The sequence below is a fragment of the Ciconia boyciana genome, chromosome 3 (assembly GCF_034638445.1).
Source record: "Ciconia boyciana chromosome 3, ASM3463844v1, whole genome shotgun sequence".
Lineage (NCBI taxonomy): Eukaryota > Metazoa > Chordata > Aves > Ciconiiformes > Ciconiidae > Ciconia > Ciconia boyciana.
In genome coordinates this window covers 5,723,849-5,744,177 of record NC_132936.1, presented here as the reverse complement: position 1 = coordinate 5,744,177, position 20,329 = coordinate 5,723,849, and the positions used below count along the sequence as shown (strand labels likewise).

At 38.0% G+C, this 20,329-nt stretch overlaps 1 protein-coding gene across 12 annotated transcripts in view; it reads right to left on the bottom strand.

Annotated features, from left to right (window-relative positions):
• Positions 1-4,574: 4,574 nt before the first annotated feature.
• Positions 4,575-20,329, bottom strand: part of LOC140650241 (serotriflin-like) — a 40,255-nt gene continuing 24,500 nt past the window's right edge. For 7 of the 12 annotated variants that reach the window (XM_072858298.1, XM_072858299.1, XM_072858303.1 and 4 more), the window contains 8 exons: positions 11,376-11,502; positions 11,087-11,148; positions 9,279-9,410; positions 7,945-8,035; positions 7,256-7,401; positions 6,602-6,696; positions 5,777-5,865; positions 4,575-5,104 (listed from right to left, as the gene is read on the bottom strand). In XM_072858298.1, the coding sequence (XP_072714399.1) occupies positions 4,977-5,104; positions 5,777-5,865; positions 6,602-6,696; positions 7,256-7,401; positions 7,945-8,035; positions 9,279-9,410; positions 11,087-11,148; positions 11,376-11,502 (870 nt within the window). In that variant the 3' untranslated portion in view covers positions 4,575-4,976. Of the gene's footprint in view, positions 5,105-5,776; positions 5,866-6,601; positions 6,697-7,255; positions 7,402-7,944; positions 8,036-9,278; positions 9,411-11,086; positions 11,149-11,375; positions 11,503-12,047; positions 12,149-20,329 lie in introns of all 12 variants that reach the window. The other 5 variants (XM_072858307.1, XM_072858310.1, XM_072858308.1 and 2 more) reach the window with 3 other exon arrangements.

Here is a 20,329-nt window from a genome sequence, read left to right as displayed (position 1 = left end):
GGAATCCCTTCGTGGGAAGCTTCAGTTATATGTGCCTGAACAAAGAATGCTGTATATCACTAAATAAAAATAACATGGTTTAACATATAATTCCTTTGTTATCTTCAGTATAGTTTTCTGGAATATGTTTACCTTGGGAAAGGAGTCTTTAAAGAGGATAGGTGAATGGTTATGCATGCCCTAAAATAAAAATTGGTGTTTTAAAGTCAATGAATAAAATAAAAAATCTCATGTTTCATTCCAAATTTGTCAACAAAACAAATAAAACCCTTAATTCGGTTTTAGTTTGGCAGCTTGGGTTTTCCTCCTTTATTTCCATCACTTTATGCAGAAGTGGGAGAAAAGAAGAAAGCAGAGGAGTGTTAATGATGCAAAACAGAAAGAGAAAAATGTCATTTGATTTGAAATTATCATTACTGTTACTGTGGAAAAAACAAAAAATCTGATGATAAGCATTTTAAAGAGTCATTTTCAGTTACACCTGTGTTGAGCATTGGCTTGCCCATCAGTAACAGCATGAATAGTTAACATGGGCCATTTCCTTAATGTATATGAGAGTATTTCCATGCCAATCTGTTACCTCAACTTCTCCTAAAAATTGCCTTTCTTCAAGACTTGTTATTGACGTGGGTGTCAGAATATCTTTGGTAGTCCTAGGGAACAGACCCATGGCTGCATTGCACAGACCCAAGACCAGACAACTGAGCCCAGTGACCAACCTGTGAACCTTCAGACATCACCAGCGGGTCAGCATGGGAGGGAGTGTCATTTCCTCACTTGTATCTCCCGGTGCCCTGTGTCCCCTTGACTTGTGGTTAAACTGAGATATCATTATACTGGAGGTGTGGCTACCAAATGTGTTATTATAATTCACAAGTCTTAGTGCTTCATAGGCTCTTTCTCAGCGTTCATTAATTAATCTTCCTTGCCCTGACTATGTCGGTTTATCTCTGTGTTGCAGTTGGTGAGACTGAAGCACGGAGGTTAAATGTCTTGCTTGCAGCCTGGAGCGGAGACAGTAGCTGTCAAGTAGCTTCTTAATGAGAGAGTCTGTCTCCTGTTTTTCACAGTTTAACTGTGGCCCTTACATTTAGAGGCATTCAATTTTTGGCAGCCTGGCCTAGAAGAGCCGGGAGCAGCCCAGGGGTGGGGAACATCCTTGTCCTGTCCCTGCTCTGATGGCCCTTTGCTGCTTGGTCTTGCTCAAGCATCTTGCTACAGTTTTGTTTCTTGGGCATTCATTGGATATTCTGACAACACAAATTTCTAATGGCACGTCAAGGTTTCCAGCCATTGCTTTCCATTTAGTATAAAGTCTTAGCTTTAGCAGCTTAAAGTCTTAGCTTTAGCAGCTGTTGTTATTGTAGGTGTGATATGTTAAGGACATGAATGAGGCAAGATTTATGGAAGAGTTGTTCTCTCTATCATACCAATAGATGGAGAAAAACAGGGAAGATTTAGGCCCATGACTCTCAGCAAGACTTTGTGATACTGAAAGTGGAAGACCTTCCATTTTGCTTAGCCCAGAGGCTGATTCTCAGACAGCCAAATTAGATAATGTGACTACTGCAGTTGGCGCTTTTTAAAGATAAAAATTGTTCTTTCTTCACAAGCTGTAAGACTATTAAAGTTACTTCATAACATTTGTTCAAAACTCTGTGTTTAAAGTCCTTGTCATATAAGTTAACTGCTGAAGAGTTCTTACATCATTCTCCAGAGATAAGACTTAGACTTGTACCATAGTAGTTGCTCTTATCATTGCTCAGCATATGTGCTGCTTGTGAGTGTATCTGGAACCAGAACAGAAATTGTAAGAAATTCTCGGTGTTACTTGCTTCTTGCCTGAACTATACCTGAAAAGTAGCACAATTCTGTAGATGTAACTTCAGTACATACCAAAAAGCATACGCTAGTACCACAGAGGAAACAACTCTCAGGGCAACAGTATAAAAAATAAGTTTATGAAAATACAGTCAGAGAATGGAGAAAAATGTTATTTGACATGCTGGATCTCAGTGAATGTCATATTGCTTTTACCTCACCTGTATGTGGGAAACTCATATTCAGAAGCATCTCAGCCTTTCCAGGGACATGAACAACTAAGTGGAGTGAACCAAGCTCTCCTTGAAGTCTGTATTGAGAACAGAAATTATACTTCCAAGTATCATTTCATCTCACCTGCTGTTTCTTCTATTCCACATCAATAGGGAAGCAGAATGTTTTGAAATCCCCTGTGAAAGTAAGAAGGTTAATGCCTGGATACCCTGCAGTAACCCGGCAGAATGCATGATGCTCCAGAGTGGCACTTCATGGTGCAGATCTCTTCCCGCTCCTGCTGCTGCCATGCTCAAACACCACAGCAGGATACCCAGAGCACGAAAGCTGGCTCTTTGGGGAGGGAGCTCTCACAGAAACGTCTGATAATAAAAATCATTCCTCTTTAAATATTCATTGGCCAAGAGAGTGAGAGAGGAAAGAGAAAGTATGTGCGTGGTAGGAGTTTTAACACCCATCTCCTTGGTTGTAAGCAGAAATTAAATCTTGGAAAATATCCCAGAAAACACCTGAGAGTTTTGCCAAAATTATGTATCCTCCTGTAAGAGAACTTTCTGAGGAAACAGAAATTCTGAGTATTTTCTGAGGAAAGTATTTTCTGAGGAAAACATAGGTTTCTCAGGAAATTTTCACCCAGCTTTGGTTTGAATTACACTTTCTACAAATATCGCTGTGGTTGTAGGAGCCTTGAATAGTGGCACACAGTCATGACGTTGAAACTGAGCTTCAGGCAGGTAGAAAATCAAGGCTACCAGAATTAGTTATTGATATCCTGGAAACCATAAATGTCCTTAATTTGATGGTATAAGTTGCTTTAATATGACAGTAATTTGGCCAACAGAGACAGGGTGAAACAATGGAGGGGAAGAAACCACTACCAAACTCTTTCTATATGTAGTGATTATTTATTCATCCAGTATTAGCTAAGAAATTCCGTGCAAGCAAGTGTTAAAATCAGGCCGGGGTAGGCCCAGAACTTTAATTTCTAGTAAAAGGAGGAGCCCCTTATACAGGTAGCAAAATGAAAAACTGGTACAGCTGAATGTGTGGGTATGGTTCACCCTCTTGTGTTTTTAACCAGAACTGCAGTCCTATGGAGAAAATTATTTTTACTGGTCTAAAATAGGAAGGGAAGGTGGTAAGTGGTATCAGTCCTGCTCAGGGCTGGTATATGTAAGTCAAGAGCTATGGGAGACCAGCACCCATCTTGAGGAGCAGCTGGAGGTCCGGTGGGACACCCATGTGCGTCCTGCATGGCACCAGGATGTATCACTTGGGAGAAGTGTCAGGAGGAAGGTTAGTAGGAAGGAGCTTCTCTGTTCAGTGAGAAGATGCTGTTCCAGATGTTTGCTCATTTTTTAACATCTATCAAAGTTTATAAACTGTAAGCTAAGAGCTTCTGTTTTCTCTGTATCTACCTTTTCATTAAAGTTAGAAATATAAAGATCAGATAGAAGCAGTAATGTAAAAAAAAAGCTGTAAGATGATTCTGAAATACTGTTTTATCAATGTAATAATATCTGTAATTGTAATGATATCTGTAGTAACAGATCAGTAATGATATCTGTAATAATTGTCAATATCTAAAGAGGCATGATTGTGATAATGCGCCTCACTAAATGGGTCATAAAGTTTCTCCAAATAACCAATGCCACTGACAGGTAACATATCTAAGTCCTCAGTTCTGAGTCAATACAGATACGCAGCCATCTGAAGTCATGCCCTGCATTGTAAAGGGCACGGAAAGCTATGAAATGAAAAACTTTCTCAAGGAAACGCATCATTAGAAGCGATAGGCAAACTAACGTGGCACTGTGACCATGTGCAGCAGATCCGGCTAAACTTCCCCCTAGGCAGGAGCTGGTGGCCTGCCTGCAGATAGAGGTGGGAGAAGGCACATCTAAGGCCTTCAGCTGAACTTAATCCTCTTGGAGACATCCTAAAGGTGTGCACTGCTAAGAATTGGCACTAAGATGGTTCCTGAGAAGTTCTGGAGAAAATCAGATATTTCAATGGGGATTTTTGGGGACTTGGATCTACTGCCATTTTTTTTGGGGGGGGACTTGGATCTACTGCCATTTTTTTTTTTTTTCAGCAGCATTTTTTTCTACATGCTGCAATATGAATTCCAAGCCAGTGTGGGACTTACTCATAGAAAGGATGAGAAAGGATATATATACCTCTTTCTTTGTGCGAATGCTTTTAAAAAGCTTTATATTTCTTGACTGTTAGTGCCATATGAAAAAAAAAATTATCATTTATCACCTGCATACACAGATGTATCAGAAGCTTTGTGTTTAGGCCACAGAGTAAAAGTTGGCAGATTCAATGTGTGCATCTTATTTTGGCCATACAAAAAAAATGCATCACTTTTTGCTTTGTCTTTCTTTTCCTGTCTCATCCCCACTCACATGAAGTATCAAAGAGCCTTGAAATCTCCATAAGAAATTTTCCAAGTGAAAAAAACTGAATTATAAATAAGTTCAATGAAAAGCTCTATTTGTGAACTGGTGGTAAATCATGTATTTATTTAGCAGGAATACATTCTGTTGATAATCCAAGAAAAGGTAACAGAAGAAAGTTAAGTGGCATTTAACATATTTTGCAAAAAGCCTAAAGTGTTTTAAAGTGTGTTTTGTATGAAAAAGAAATGAATCAGTGGAAGATCCACTGCAAGGAAAACCACAAAGCAACATATCAGTAGCTTAAGCATGATTTCTACAAAGTCTAAAATAACATCAGAGGTTATTTTGAGCTACTAAACTCATTTAGGACTGAAGTAATGGTGAGATTTCAGAAAAAAAATGTTACCTATAGATCAGTCTGAGCTGATGCACTGAGAGTGAATACACTTCACAGTGAATTCTACTCTTTCCTAATCAGTAAGTCTAACAGCAGCTATAACAACATCCACCAGGCCATTACATGATTTGAGTGGTGCATCTACAGGTAGCAGGACACTTCTCCTTCACCAGTGAATGGTTACAGCTAAACAAGGTTTTCAGATTTCTGCATTTTCCAAGGGAGTCTTGATGCTTGCAAGGATTGGCTAAAATATAAGAGACAGAAACAAAAACATGAAATATTGATTGAAAATTAATTATCCTGGTCTGATACTTCCGCATTTAAAAAAAAATCCAAATTTTTATGTCCATATAGTCTTTGTACTTTTGCTCTGCTGTTAAAATTGCTTGAATATTATAGAAAAGGGAATGCAGGCAGAAAAGTGGTATCTTATAGTTCCCACTATGTGTACTCTTTGATTTGCTCCGCGTGGAAGTCTGCAGAACCCAGGGGCCTGTGCAGATCTTCCTGTACATAGAGATGTGTGAAGCCTGACAGTCTGTTTGTGCCCTTAGATATAGATGTACATCAAGTCATTTTTGCCTTGAGTTTTCCAGAAGAGGGCAGCAGAAGATTGACGGTGTGACAATGCACCTATTGCTCAACAGCAACACAAATTCCGCGTTATCACGGGATGGTTGAGGATGGAAGGGACTTCTGGAGGTCATCTGGTCCAACTCCCCTGCTCAAGATTGTGCCTGTTCTGCTGGGATTTTTAACCACTGTTATTTCTGGGGGAAATGAAAGGGGCAGTTCTAGGATCTTTTGTCCAGATTAGTAAGCAGTAACTATGCAGAAGTAAAATGCTACAAAGGAACAACATTATTATCTGAGGTGATGCAACGTTTGTTATAAGGTGGAGAATACATTCACTTACTGCAAAGCCCTCTGTCACAGTAACCGGGACAGTCTGCACATTTTGGTCCACTTCTGTAAGGTGTAGCTATTTGCATGTCATTGTTTCCTCTGAAATTTGAAAGAAATACAATGCAAAACAAGATCAAAGTGCACCTCTGAGCCATTAACAGGAGTTTATGTTATTTATCGTAATGAAAGACATTCAGAAGTTTTTGAATAAAATTATTTTCATAGACAGTCATGCTTTAGTTTCAGATATTCATAGAATACAAGAACTTTGATTTTAAATAAGAGGGACAATAAGTTTTAAGAAAGAAAACTAATCGATTATTTGCATTTGTATAACATTATCAGTTTAAAAAAAAAAAATCTTATGTGCTTCCTAGTTCTGCTTTTCTGATGGCTTTCAAGTGATTGTGGCTTATAAGGAAATAACCTCAGCAGACGCCTTCTGACGTGCAGCTGTTTCAGATGTGCTCTTTACCTCCGTCAATATTCATTCATTCATTCAATTACTGTTGCCTTTCACTTTGCATCTGACTTTCTTGTTTGTGGTCAAAGGTATAGGATGATTTGTGCATGATGCCTGATTCTGCAGAGACAGACCTTTCTTTGTTCATATGCTAAAATTTCCCTAATATCTGTTTCAATGTGAAATAAAATAAATATTACTATTTATTTAACCTGATGTTAAACCCACAATTCACATCGGTATTTTCAAAATTATAAATGGTTAAAATAAACTGTAATCATTTTATCCTACACATGACCAATGGACTACAGGAGTGTTTGAAAACATATCCATAATTATCTTATCTTAAATGAGTAAAAAGGCAGTACATACGAAGGACAGTAGTGGCAAACATAAAAGTAGTTGAACTTGTTCCTAGGACAGTGGGCAACTGCACACCCAATCTTGTAACTGTTATACCAGATTAGCTGTAGAATAAAAAATTAAACACATTATTTCAGAATCATATGTTATTGAATTCTCATCAAAGCGCTCACTAAATAACTGAACCAGAAGAAAAAATTTGTTTTCATTTTGTCTATTTAGCTTTTAAGTTTACAGTTTAGCTGTCAGTAAGAATAAATAGAAAAATGAGTTAGCCATTTCCTCCAGTTTCCAAATGTTTTTGAACACAGTTTCTGGCAGGACAGTAAAGTTTGAATTCAAATATTTTCATCATAGATATTTTACTTTGAGATTTCTTAATCATGTATTTCAATCTCTATATAGAAAATATTTATTTCTAAATTAAAGGTATTGAATCTTTTTTTCTACAGAATAATATTTCTCTTCTGGACAGCTCTTCCAAACTACTGGCTCCATTGCCTCAGAATTAGATGAAAAAGAGTTTTAATTTATCATTCATGTTTAGATCAGAGTATGAATGATAGATAATGGTTTGATGATAGTGATAATTTTTTTTCTGATGGTAAATATCTGTATCTGTAATTCTAGCGTATCATTGCAGTTTGTTTCGATTCTCCATACCTGAGTATAGTTCTCGATATTGACATTTTTCGTGGTTGCTCCAACTCCATAGTTGAAATTGGAGGACTGACTGGACCAGACTTGAATTGTTTCAGCCCATGTTCTTGGGTAAGATGATAGTAATATATTCTCACCGCAGGTGACACCTGAAGTAGAAGTAAGTCTATTTCATTACTTGGGAGAGAAGCAAGCTGTAGGGTGGGAGGTAGGACAGAGGGGTTGTAGCTACATCCTAAAAAAATCTCTACAATCCCAACCTATTTGCCCTGTGTTTTTGAGAAGAGGACAGTACACCTGACCCTATGAAAGCTGCAGGAAATGTTACTCTGGTTTTGATGAGCTTTCAGTCACAGATACTTATTTGACTACAAAATGTTACACAAAAATGTCTGTACTTAGTCATACCAACAGTCACCTATTGCACCGTCTTGTCTCCAGCAGGAGCCTAAAGGAGACACCTCAAGAAAGGTACAAATATAGGGCAAGTACCAAGCGTCCCTCTCTCTCAAGTTCCAACAATTTATCTTTCAGGGTATTTATCTGCCAAAGATGATGCTTTTGTGTTTAATAATCCTAAAAAGATATTCTACAACAGATTAGAAGTTATCCTTATATCTAGTTCACATGCACAGGGGTCATCTGCAAATTGTCATTAACCCATCAGCTTAGGCTCCATATTTTTCATGTACCATCAATGACTCTCTGTTCTCTTGGACTGATTCTCATCTCACACTTATTTGCCCATTTCTGAGCATTTTTGGCAGCATTCTCACTCCACACCTGAAAGACACAAAGGAAGAAGTATCCAGGTCACATATATATTAGTGCAGGCCACAAGAAGAAAAAAAACCATGCAGAGTGACTTGGGCGTTGCGTGCTGAATGTTCCCGTGGTCCTGAACAGAAAGCAGAAGAGTCATGCCAGTTTACACTACTAGGGCATGGACACCACATTTCTTCAGCTCTTAAAGGTTGCAGAGCAGGTTATTTTGCACAGTATCACACAGTCTTGATCTCCAGACAGTCCTGATTAATAGGAGTTTTATAACATACTGTTGCTTTCTTTTCGCTGTGTGTCTGAGTTAACTTTGCAGGATGCAGTGCACTAAATAATATAAAACCAATTTTCAGCCCAGGTGCAGCTGAGATGTAGTGATAGACACCAGCTGGACTCTGAATCTGGGGAATGTTTGCAAGTCTTACCACGCAGACTTAACCACAAAGGACTGACCAGCTCATCTGCTCATGGGACAGGGATAACATCAAGAATATCAGGGGTGATGGGGATGGATGCAGTGATGGGCAAAATAAGCTCAGCTGAGGACAAATGGCTAGGCAGATCTAGGCCTCTTTTGCCCTCCTGACAGCATGTGATTCAGAAACATGTTGCTGGTGCTCCTGCTCCACCTTTGATTTACACACACTTTCCTTCATCCAGGGCATGTATTTCTCTTCTTCTAAGGGAGCTGCTTATCCCACAGACTCAAGAGCATTACCTGAGAGCCATCACTGCCTTTTGTACCTTTTCCCCGGTTTAAATACTTTCCCTGAAAAGGCTTGCAGTTGCTGTCTATTGCAATGAGCAGCCATAAGGCAAGAACTTGTGATGCACTGTGCAGGCTATGTTAACATAGGTTTGACAGCAATAAATAGATGTGGTTGGGGCAAGCCCATGTTTGTAGATCCTGTAGACAAATAACCCTAAGCATGGAACATTTCTGATGCTGCTTCATTGAGTTTTGCTAAGTGGAGAAACTAAGGCATGTTGGTTAGGAGAGAGGTTTTGAGTAGTGCTTGTGGCCCGTCCTGAGACCTTTGCAATGCTTTTACAAGTGCTTGCAGCATCAAGGAGTGCAAAACTAAGCATGAAGCTGGCAGAAACAAAGGGATAAAATTCTGATTTCTTCATCTCAATCCCAGAGCACCTTTCCTGCCCTCTCTCTTCTCTGAGTGTGGGTTGTTTAGAAGGCTACAATCTTCTGTTAATGATGTGGAAAGCAGGCTAGTTACAGTGCATAGCTTACCATCTTCAGCATGTTCCTGGCTGTGGGAGTTACAGATCTCCGTATTTCATTGTGTTGCTCAAGGATCTGTTTTTGGTTTTGAAAGTTAACATAAGGAAAGGAGGAAATGCCCTTTCGTTCATATGGAAAACCCTGGAAAACAGTAATAATGAAGGTTCAGTTATAAGAAGTTTAATAAGCAAGATAAATTATGAGCTTCATGTCAAAGTAAAGCTTCTTAGAAATTCCAAACTTTCCTTTGTTGGTTCTTCTATTCTTATAATTGCTGATTTTTTTTTTCTTCCTTCCTTGATTTGAGCTGCACTTTTAATTAGGAGACATGACCCTAAATTAAATTTGTAGATAGGAATTCTACCTTCAGATGTCTCCACATCAAACATGGAGAAAGCTTAGCTCTGTAACCAAATCTCAAGACAGGCTTTGACCTCTTGTGTGCACTAAAAAAGTCCCTAGCTCTTGTCATTTGTAAGCTTTGGAAGCATGTGAAGCTGGATCAGAACTTAGGACTGTTTGCAGACCATCTTCTGATATACCTAAGGTCAAGAAAGCAATGAATGATTTAGATTGTCTCTTACATAGTGACGTCAGGTCATGAATCCTTGCAGAGAAAAAGAGTTGCAGTGCTTACGTTGGAGTTTTCAGACTAAAACATCTCTCAGGAAAGGATTCTTTCCACTTAATGTCTAAAAATGAGACATCTCAGTCTAAGCTAGACGCCTGCACTCTCTATGTCATTACTGGAGAGGGCAGAGGTAGCTCATCCCACAAAATCTAAACTTCTTTTCAGGACTGGAAGAACTACTCTCTACAAGTACCTCTTTCTTCTTCCTTTGTTTGTAGAGAAAGGCTGGCAGAGATCTGGACAACTAATACTTTGATGCTTAAGTCAGTGAGATGAGTTCCACTGTTGGTGTGATGGTCTCTTTTGTAGGCACTGATCCATCTTATTTAATTTTACATATCTATACCATATCTATACCATATCTATACATATCTATACCACTGCTTTGCCTTCAGAGCTCAGTTCTAGGTTTTAAAGGCTGCAGTCAGTGGCTTAAAATAGCACCTAATGTCATTTGAAATGCCCAGAGAGCCCTACCTAGCCTCAGACTGTTGCTCCAGAAAGGTATAGTTGTCTGTACAGCCACCCGTGAATGGCTTAGATACTCTGGAGAGTTTCAAGCTGCACTAAGAAACTTCTGTTTGGACAACTGAACCTACCCCAAGAGGTGTCTTACATTTTGTTTAACTTAAGACATTTACAGTGGTAGAAATAACTTCTCAGCCAGTTATTTTAGGCTGCTGCTATACTCAGGTAAAGGAAACAAGCAACTTAGGACATAGTTCACCTGAGATTTGTTGAAGAAAGAGGTGATTGGTATCCCTGAAGTACTTATTCCTTTTCATTCATTAACAAGCAGATCTTGATAAATAGCTCACATTCAAGTGCCTACGTAGTAGATATCTATATCTTACAAGATTAATCCTCTCTAAGGAGAGGTGAAGATTAGACTTCTGATACTTAGATAAACTATTTTAGAACAGCTTCAGTTCATATTTTTTTTGGAAAATGTATTTTTAAAATTATTCTTGTGAGGAGAAGAATATTTTGATAGGCAGAAGAAATATTTTAATACAAAAATCTGTGAAAAATGAGAGTTCATCTTTATTGTCTTATGTTAACATGCTAACAATAATTTCAACCCTGAATTGTAAAGCTCTAGAGATCACTAGACCAGACTATGTCACATCAGAAATCTAGACAATGTGCTCAGATATAGCTCTTTTGAATAGATGAATGCTCCTACCTGTCCATCAGACTGGTGTAGCAAAGCAGCCAGGAAAATGATTGCAGTAAGCAGATCCATTTCTACAGAGAAAAAACAAAAAACAAAACCCCAAATCCATTAATGCCTGTTGCATAAAGTTTGTGGTGTAATGTGGTATGTAAGCAAGACGCAAAACTCTTGCAAAGTCAAGGCTGCCACAGAGAAGAGTATTTTAGTTGATACCTAATACAGTTGAATGTGCTGAAACTGCAACTGAGTGTATGATGGCGCATGGGCACCGCTATCTCATACAGACAGAAGACTTCACCTTGCATTGAAGCAGGGACTGTAAGCAGCATAAAGTTGCGTGTTTCTAGTAACAGATGGATCAACCCCCTTTTGACTTCTTTATTCAAGATATCTTGAATTTGCAACATTTCCTTCGTCTTTGCCTCCTTGTATAAAAAAAAGCCCATTAATTTGTTCAGTAGGGTCACATCAGTGTCCTGCTCAAGCAAGCATCATCCATATTGGGAACTGGTGTTGAGGAGTGGAGAACTGAACACATCAACAGTTGTCTCCGTTCCTTTCCTGCTCCCTGTTTCCTCATCAAATCAGCATCATAGTGGCTCCAGTAAATGGTGATGATCACCCTCAAGTTACATCTTACACCTGGACATAAACAAAACCTTCATGAAATAATATTGGTTATTGCTCTCTGGCTGCTAAGATACCTTATAAAAGCAAATACCACTGTATGTACGCAGTCTGAACCCCACTTATATTCATGGGATATTTTTTCTACATGTCAGAAGAAGTAAAGGTTAGTTATCTTTGTATTATTGAGGCTATAGAGGAAAACATGCCTTTTTAGTTGGTAAAGAGTAAAGATGTGGCAAAATCCCAAGGAAGAGTAACTATGAACTCAATGGGTTTTCTTAAAACAGACTGAAGCAAGCAAGGAAAATAGATGTAATAAAAAACGTCGAACATAATAAACCTTAAAGCTGGCCTCTGAGAAAAATCCACAGCATGAGCAGTACAGGTCACTGGTGGAGATCTAGAAAATCCTGCTTGACAGGGAAACTATTGGGATAACACCTGTTAAAACCATAAATATACAATGAAAATATAAACAATCCACCAATTCATCTCTGCTAAGTGATTAAATAAACATGTTGATGTTAGGTGAGAAGAATGAGTTAAGAGCTTCTACTTCTGTCAGGAACTGAACGATGGATTCACATCTCAAAGAATTAACAGCAAGTTACAAGGGTCCTGGAAAAACAGCTTGCATTTCATTCTTCTTTCACTGAATAGAATGAATAGTTCTTGTTCCTAGAATGAAGACTTGGAAGAGATGACATTTATAGCATTATTCATATCCTGTTCATTATTTAACACCTGAAATTGCCTCTAGATTTTTGATCTGATCTCCCTTTTATTTATGTTGGATTTATGATACTGAAATCAGTGGATTTACTTGCTATCTAGTCCTGTGTGAGTGAGTCAGCCTACATCTGTGGTGTCAGAAATTGCTGCTTATTATAGGGAAAATAGTGATAACAATGAAAAGAATAACGATAGGTGTCCAGAAAGAGTGTTAGTTTTCTTCGCAGAATGCTTTGGTGTGACTCTTTCATTTATAAATAGTGCAGCAGCTCTGATACTTTCATCTTCACTGAGGAGCAAGTTTTATACATTGTGGTCTGTAACTGGGCACAAGCAGGTCCACTTATAACCCTCATTTGGAGCTAAATTTCCAACTAAAATTCAACCCTGAACCTGGGAAAGGCCTGCCAGAATACTGGAAAATATGAAGCTTTTTGAACATCTTTCTTTGTGTGTGAGACCCCTTTTATGTTCACTTTTTATGAGTATTCCACGCTAGCTTGCAGTAGTATTCTGACACACGTCAGAGCGTATAACGTCACAGTAAAGGGCTTGATGTAGCGATGCTCTTGCTAGCATTTACCTTTGAGGTTGAGAGCAACTTCCTCTGAATTTAGATGCTAGCAAGTATAGGCATAGCTAGAAATGTTAATCATTTTTACAACACAGGGAAGACTTTCCAACTAAGATTGGAGCTCAATCAACCAGAGAACATAAATGTACCATGTGACTTTTACACCCAGCCAAAAGATCTTAGGGCTAATATTCACAGCAAAGTGTTCATGAACAAATATAAGGCATGAGTCCATATATCAGAAGGTGGCAACCAAACCACAGTTGGAACAAGATAAGTTCTTTATTTTTTAGATGCCCAGCTATGCAGAGTTTCAACCTATCTCTAGGGAGATTAAACCAAAGAGAAAAAGTGAATTCTCTTTTCATTTGCATGGTAGCAATGCAAGACTAAGTTGTCTGAGTTTAGAACAAAAGCTGTTGGGTTATTCTATTGAATGTACTGTATTCTTTCATGAGCTTACAAGGTAATGAGCTTGATGTATCAATTTCCAAACTGGTACTAATAAGCATGGTAGCACAGCATTGCCATGCAGAGATGTGAGTTTAAATCCAATGGGCTTCATAGTTACGTTATGGTGGCATTATGCCTGGGCTAATAAATCTTAACTCTTAGGAGATCTATTCAGCCTATGAAAACACCAAGAGAATGTGATTTGGTGACTATAATGCTCCTGGTACTAGAGAGGTTGCAGCTAGATTGATCATTTATTTCAGTACTGTATTCCATTGCATGATATAAATCAACAAGACATATCCTATCACACCAAAGACTTCATGTCATTCAGATATTCAGTCTTTAGTTTGCTTTCCCACGCTTGCGTAAGGAAATCACTTGCATGAGGTAGAGGCAGGGATCTCACTCACATTAATGAAGAATAAATTCTTAAACTGAAAGGATGTCTTTGGCCACAGAGGAGTTATCTAGTCCTTACATGCAGAAACAAGATCTTTCTGGGACTCCCCAGAAAAGTGCTGCAACTGGAAACATAAAATATTTCTAGCTCCAGAATTAAACTTGATTAAAATACTACTGCACATCATTGATTGTCAGACTGTACAATCAAATCTGTCACTTGAAGTAAGTGTATTTGGCATTACTTTCAAAGTCAAAAGACGAGAGCTCCCAGATACAATTATCTTTCCATGTCAATAGTATTCAATTCACTAAAGCACTTCTATGCTTCTGAAAAGACAAATGCTAGCAATGTACTTTTAGGTAGCTCTGCTTGAAAACTGGAATTTCATGCAAATTTGATGGAATGTAAAAAAATAAAATCTATAGCTAAAAAGCTAGAAACAAAGGTTTATTTGAAAAGTACAGTCCAGGCTTTTTGTGTTTAGTCCTGGAGCTTCACTCCTCAGCAGAGCCTTTTTCCTGTCAGCTGGTAAAGCTTTCGGGGCATAGCAGGTTTGAGTTTGTAAGAATGGGAATATTTGTCTTCTCAGTTATTTTGATATAAGTTTTTTCTACCTTTTCTGAGTTTACATCTTTAACTTTCATTTTGTAAAAAAATTTTCACTCTGCATTAAGAAAATGCAATCAGCTTACTGCATACTATAAGATATAATAGACATTTTAATACTGTATATATCTGAAAGCTTGGACAGATAGTTAACATTTCTAGGTGGCAAAATTCTGAGTTCAACTGTACTGGTATATCCCAATACTCAAGTGAAATAAGTTAAACATAATAATAATTCAAATGATATTAGAAAAGCATTTCCTGTGATTAACCACCATCTGCAAAATGGATTAATTTATGTTCACATTTGAAGAATGAAGCAAGTGAGTCAAAGTGTTACCTTTTGATCTAAAGAAACATGGGAATTAGACTTCACTGAAGTCATTTCTCACCCAGACAGGTGGAAGGAGTGCTTTCTAAGCAGAAGATATAATTTATTTCTAAATTCTTCCTCTGGGATTATTATAAGCAGACCTTTTCTTTTAATTATAACATTTGGTACAACTTAGATATTAACTACATTAGCCTTTGTAACACAGTGCCCAATCAATGCTGACCAAGTGACTCTATGGATAAAATCTCTAATACTGAAATTAAATTCTGCATACCTTACCTTTGTCCAGCCAGAATCCTTCTGTATCTTAAGAAGAGTGGCAGGAGTTAGAGGCTCTCCTCACTCTAGGGTTGTATATATATATATGCGCTCCCTTCTCTTTCCTTGTCAATATTTATTGCTGATAAATGACATCAGCTTTGAGGCTGCACAGTTTAGAAGAAGGAACTTTTCTTAAGGAATAGGTGACGAAAATGAACCAATCCAACTGCATTGTTCTGCCTTTTTTTGTTTGTCTCCAGGGCAAGGAAAGAGAGAAGATAAAAGGCCTGTCCTTTTGCAGCACTTTGACTTTGCCAAAATACTTGTAGTCTGATCAGCAAGCTGCAGTGCTGATGTTGTGTTCAGAAAATGAAAGCTCAAGCTTAGGCATGGTTGCTTTGCAATTGCCTTTTCTGGCTCTGGTGAAAGAGTGGAATAAATACTTTGAGGCAGAGACATAACTCAGCAACTCACTTCATAGCCATGTACAGACTGACCTGCACGCTGGGAAACACAGTGATATTTTCTTCCAAGTGGTTCCTGAACTTCCATTTGCTAAATAAAATTTATATTGCATTAGCTCACTGAGGCCAAAAGGCTGTGGCACTAGGCATTATTGTACACACAATTCACCCCATGTGTTGCTCAAGAGTAACCTACTTGCAGGATGGCTACAGACATGTACATCTTTCCCCTTTAGTCTGAAGAGACATGTGGCATGTGTTTGCTTTTTTGCTCCAGTGCAGCATCACACAGCCCACCTTTCCTTTTTGCAGGACCTTTGCTTCCACTCATTTATAAGGTAATATCACAAAGTCAGCTTTGTCAGGTCCTCAATGCTCAACTCTGCTCTGTTTAAACACAACCTGTCTTGCTTCCTTCCATGCTGCCCGTTGGCTTTCAGAAGGCATAAAGCATCTACACATCACCTCATTCTTTTCTTGCAGTTTCCTTCCTCATCCTTGCCTTTGCTGTGATGCCTTGCACACTGAGCACCATTTTCGATATGTTGGGTCGAGGTTGCTGTCCATAGTACAACACAATATTGTTTCATTCTTTCCTGTTTTCAGCAGAATTTCTGCAGCTGTGTGCTGTTGCCAGCATTTTAATATCGGATTATAATTCCTTTCTAACACAGTTGCTTTTGTTCTTCATTTGTATAGTGGGCAGCACTATGGGAAGTTGCTTGCGATAAGGTCTCCCATATCCTTCCGTGTTCTGAGATAAGGGCAAGGGTGCTTTTTTTATCTGAAATGCTTGTGACAACTTTGATGAGACCATGGTTATCACCATCAGAAAGCCTAATAAACTGCCTACCATAGTTATTAAGACTGCATCTCTATTGACTGCGAGGGGAGGCAGTCTAGCACCTCCAGATACTCAACGTCCTGGGAGATAGTTCCATTATTTCACCCCATCCACCGTACTCAGTAATTTTAATTAATTTACCACAGCCATCTGAGCTTTATTTGTATTGTTAAAATCAAATAATACTACTGTAAGTATTTATTTAAAGCGTGTCACACCTGTTTAAATAGTGAAATCCATTTGTTCTATAAAGAATGTCTGTCAGATATGCTACAATTCATGGCCTATGGGTAAAATAATTGGGAAAAAAACAAAGATTAATAAAATTGGCATCCGGGACCATGGTACAAAGAGCAATTTAACATATCAATTCCCACTTCTTCATGTGGATTAACTGAAGAGGTGGAGTAATTTAATTTAAAAAAAATTGAAAATTAATTCAACAGGGTTCTGCAAATGAATGTATTTGTTTAATGATAAATCTATAGAAAGTTCTTTAAAAAAGAAAAAGAGATTTGAGGGATTTGACGGTGGATATTCTTCTTCCAGCCCTTATATAAACCTCAACCACAAGAATCTGATTTGAGCTCAAGCAATGAAGGCAAAATTCCAGTTTCTTCAATTGTTCAGTTCCACTGAAGTTAATGATAGCTTAACTAGTGCCTTTGATTAAAATTCATGCTGTTCTGTATGGTCCAAGCTTTGCATAGATCTTTTTGTTAGCTGTACAAAATACCTTGCAGACCTGATTCTTTTAATTAACTTTGTTTTGCAAAAAGGAACATTGTTAATTTCTTCCACACAACCCAACTCACCTTCCACTCCAGATTATTATTAGGGAGATAACTAGCAGGATAATAATTCAAACGGTTACTGTCAGCTGGGGGTAGATGCCACACAAAAAAAGCTAGCCCAGGCAAAGGCAAGGCACATAAACAAGGAAGCTACGCGTCTCTTTGAAGGCTATGGGACTACCAGCGTTGAGATGCTGGGTGTAGATGACTTGCAAATTGGAAATTTTGACTACAGCACCATTATAATACCACACCATTGTTTTTGAACTGGAGGACACATGTGTTCAGCCAACATGGAGAGCAGGTAGAACAAATCCACGCTCCTCAGAGAAACACACCGTTTGACGTCTGCCCTCAATCTTCGGAGAGCAAAGCTACTCACCATGGCTTTTCTCCATCATCTTTCAGTCCAAGCAGATGTACTGATTAGATTGCTGCCCACTGTGGCACAGCTGCACTCTTTAAGGGCTGAAATTTGCTTTCACTTTACAAAGGAGACATTTCAGGCACCATTGCCTACAGGTGATTTTTCTGGTCTGCTGTTGGAGGCAGTTACTGTTGGAGGCTGCTACTGAGCTTTGTATGCTTATAAACATAATATAATGTGACTGACTTGTAAGTTTAAAACTACTGTGAATAAATATTGTTCAGGTTATTTGCTCTCTGGCTGGTAGCAAGGAAATTCTCAACAATTGAGGCTGTAGGCTAAGCGCACACATAGCTATGTCTGACTGTGATTACCTGGGGCAGTGTTATTTCAATAGCTACTCTACTTCTGCCACAGACAAATCATCTCATAAATAGATTTAATAGTTAAATATATTTGTATATAGCCTACAAAATAGGAAGGAAGTGTTTCTGAATTTCCTGATCTTTTGCTTTGAAATGAAAAGGGAGATTTTTAATTTTTTGTGACTTGAAAACAGGAGTTCATTACTCTTAATGTTCTTACTTAGAGAGATCAGCACCCTAGAAACAGAACACAGGAGAAGAAAATATAGAGAGTAGTGTTTTTTTCTTTTTTTTTTCTTTTTTTTTTTCCAACGGTAGAGGTCATCTTGGCAATTAATAAAATAAGAGATAAAATTGTCAGCATAATCACGTAAGTCATTCCCACTACCTGCAAGGACTAGCCAGGTTAAGTCCTTTAAATTCCCATATAACTTTGATTTGTTTGACAAAACATCTGTTCTAAAGTACTAGTCTGATTCTTAGTTAGAAATAATCTTTTTTGAAAGAATGATGGCTTCACAGCTGAATTCAGAAACTTATAATAACCCTAGCATATTGTTACTTGAAAAAAAATATTGTTAATAAAAAACAAAAGATTTTTTTTTTTTTCATGGTCAAATATGAGTCTATCTTATTTGGCTAATCTAACACTTCTTATAAACACATTAGGAAATTCCCAATGAGTATGTTTTAATTTGCTAGTTTTATTGAATACAGGTTTGACTACCAGATTTGAAGTGGGATTCACTTCCCTTACATTGGCTGTCGAGAAGTTAAGCATCGACTCCAAACTCATTGTTTAAACTCTTAGTAGTAAGTGGACGAGGCAGGTGGAAGTCAGGGATCTCGGGTACATGGGTTGAATTAAGAGCATATAAAGTAGGAGCTAAGCATACTAACAAGCAGTCCCACCATGTCCCTTCTACATGCTTCTCTTTTGTGGGAGGGGACGAGATACTTCTAGATGCTTTCAGCACAGGGATATTATTTTTTCTAAACTCTTCTACTTCTGAAGAGCCCCAGATCTCTCAAGCAAATGGAGACAGCACTGACTGCAATGCACTAATTGTAGTCATTGCTGCTAACCTACTGCTAGTACCCATCCTTTGGACCACAGCTAAGTTATGAAACTATTCATCCTGAAGCAAAAAATATGGGTTTAGATCCTCCACAAGGAATTTCCCCCATTAAAAGAATTCAACTTTTTGCAGTGCCCGGATGATATACAGTGATTGTCCTAGTGGTTGCAGTAAGCGTCCTTTCATGACACTGTGAAACTTGAAACCATTGCCTACATGACTATTCATAACCACAGAAAAAAAACCCAAAACCTAAATGAACCAACAGTAACTATGCATTAGCACAGTATAATGGAATAATTAAAAAAAAAAAAAAAATCAACTAGAAACTTTGAGAGGCCTGTTCCCTCCCTTCTGCCCCCAGAACAGGATCTGTTATAAATAGGCTGTGCCTGACAGGTGTTTTTCTACATGTTCTTAAAAGTTTGCAGTGAGGAGAATTCATGGTTTCCTTGGGTAATACACTTAATTCCTTTCTAGTCTTACCATTCAAAAACTGCTCTTAAAGTCTAATGTACAAAATTGCACAAGGAAATATTTTTGGGGGTGGAAGTAATTTGCATGAAGTCCAAAATGGATTAGCAAATTGTTCAATTGCTAAAATCATACACTTTTCACATCAAAGCTCAATATGTGCATGCGTACGTGCTCTTTCCAATCTTCTCTGTTGAAATGTGGCAAAGCTGAGCAATGTAAAAATGTAGCATCATTCTTTTTTACCTGTATACAGATTGGCACTTCATCTACAGTTTAGATCTAGTAATTCATTAGAAACATTTTTTAAATCTATACTATGGAACATCAAGGATCTGGCTCCAGGAAAGAAATCTCCGGTAAAGATCATTCCAACTCCTGGGACAACTCAATATTGAAAGCACTTGCATTTGAGCTAGTCTTTTTCATCTCCCTTTCTTGTAAATAGCTAAAAACCACTTTAAAACTCACCTTTAGGAAGTAACATATCTAATGCATTTAAAATGTTAGATTAGAATAAGAGAAACTATCAGATACAGGTCAATGAGACACATAAGCTACAACCTTTCAATCACATTTCCCCCATAAAATAAATAAACTAATGCCTGTTGTAAGTGAATGTTAGCAACAATATGGAAGTATACAAAGAAACTGAACACAGAAGACTTCTGTATGGAAAGCTCATGTGGAACAACTCTTTTTTCACAGAAATGTTTTCCTCTGTGAGAATCTGATGTAACCAAACAAAATACAGTTGTGCCCAGCTGATGTTTTAGAACAAATCTGTTATTTGAAATAAATCTGTCCAACAGGAAACAAAGCAAGCAAACAACAACAATATTTCTTAGAATCCAAATTGACTTTTGGTA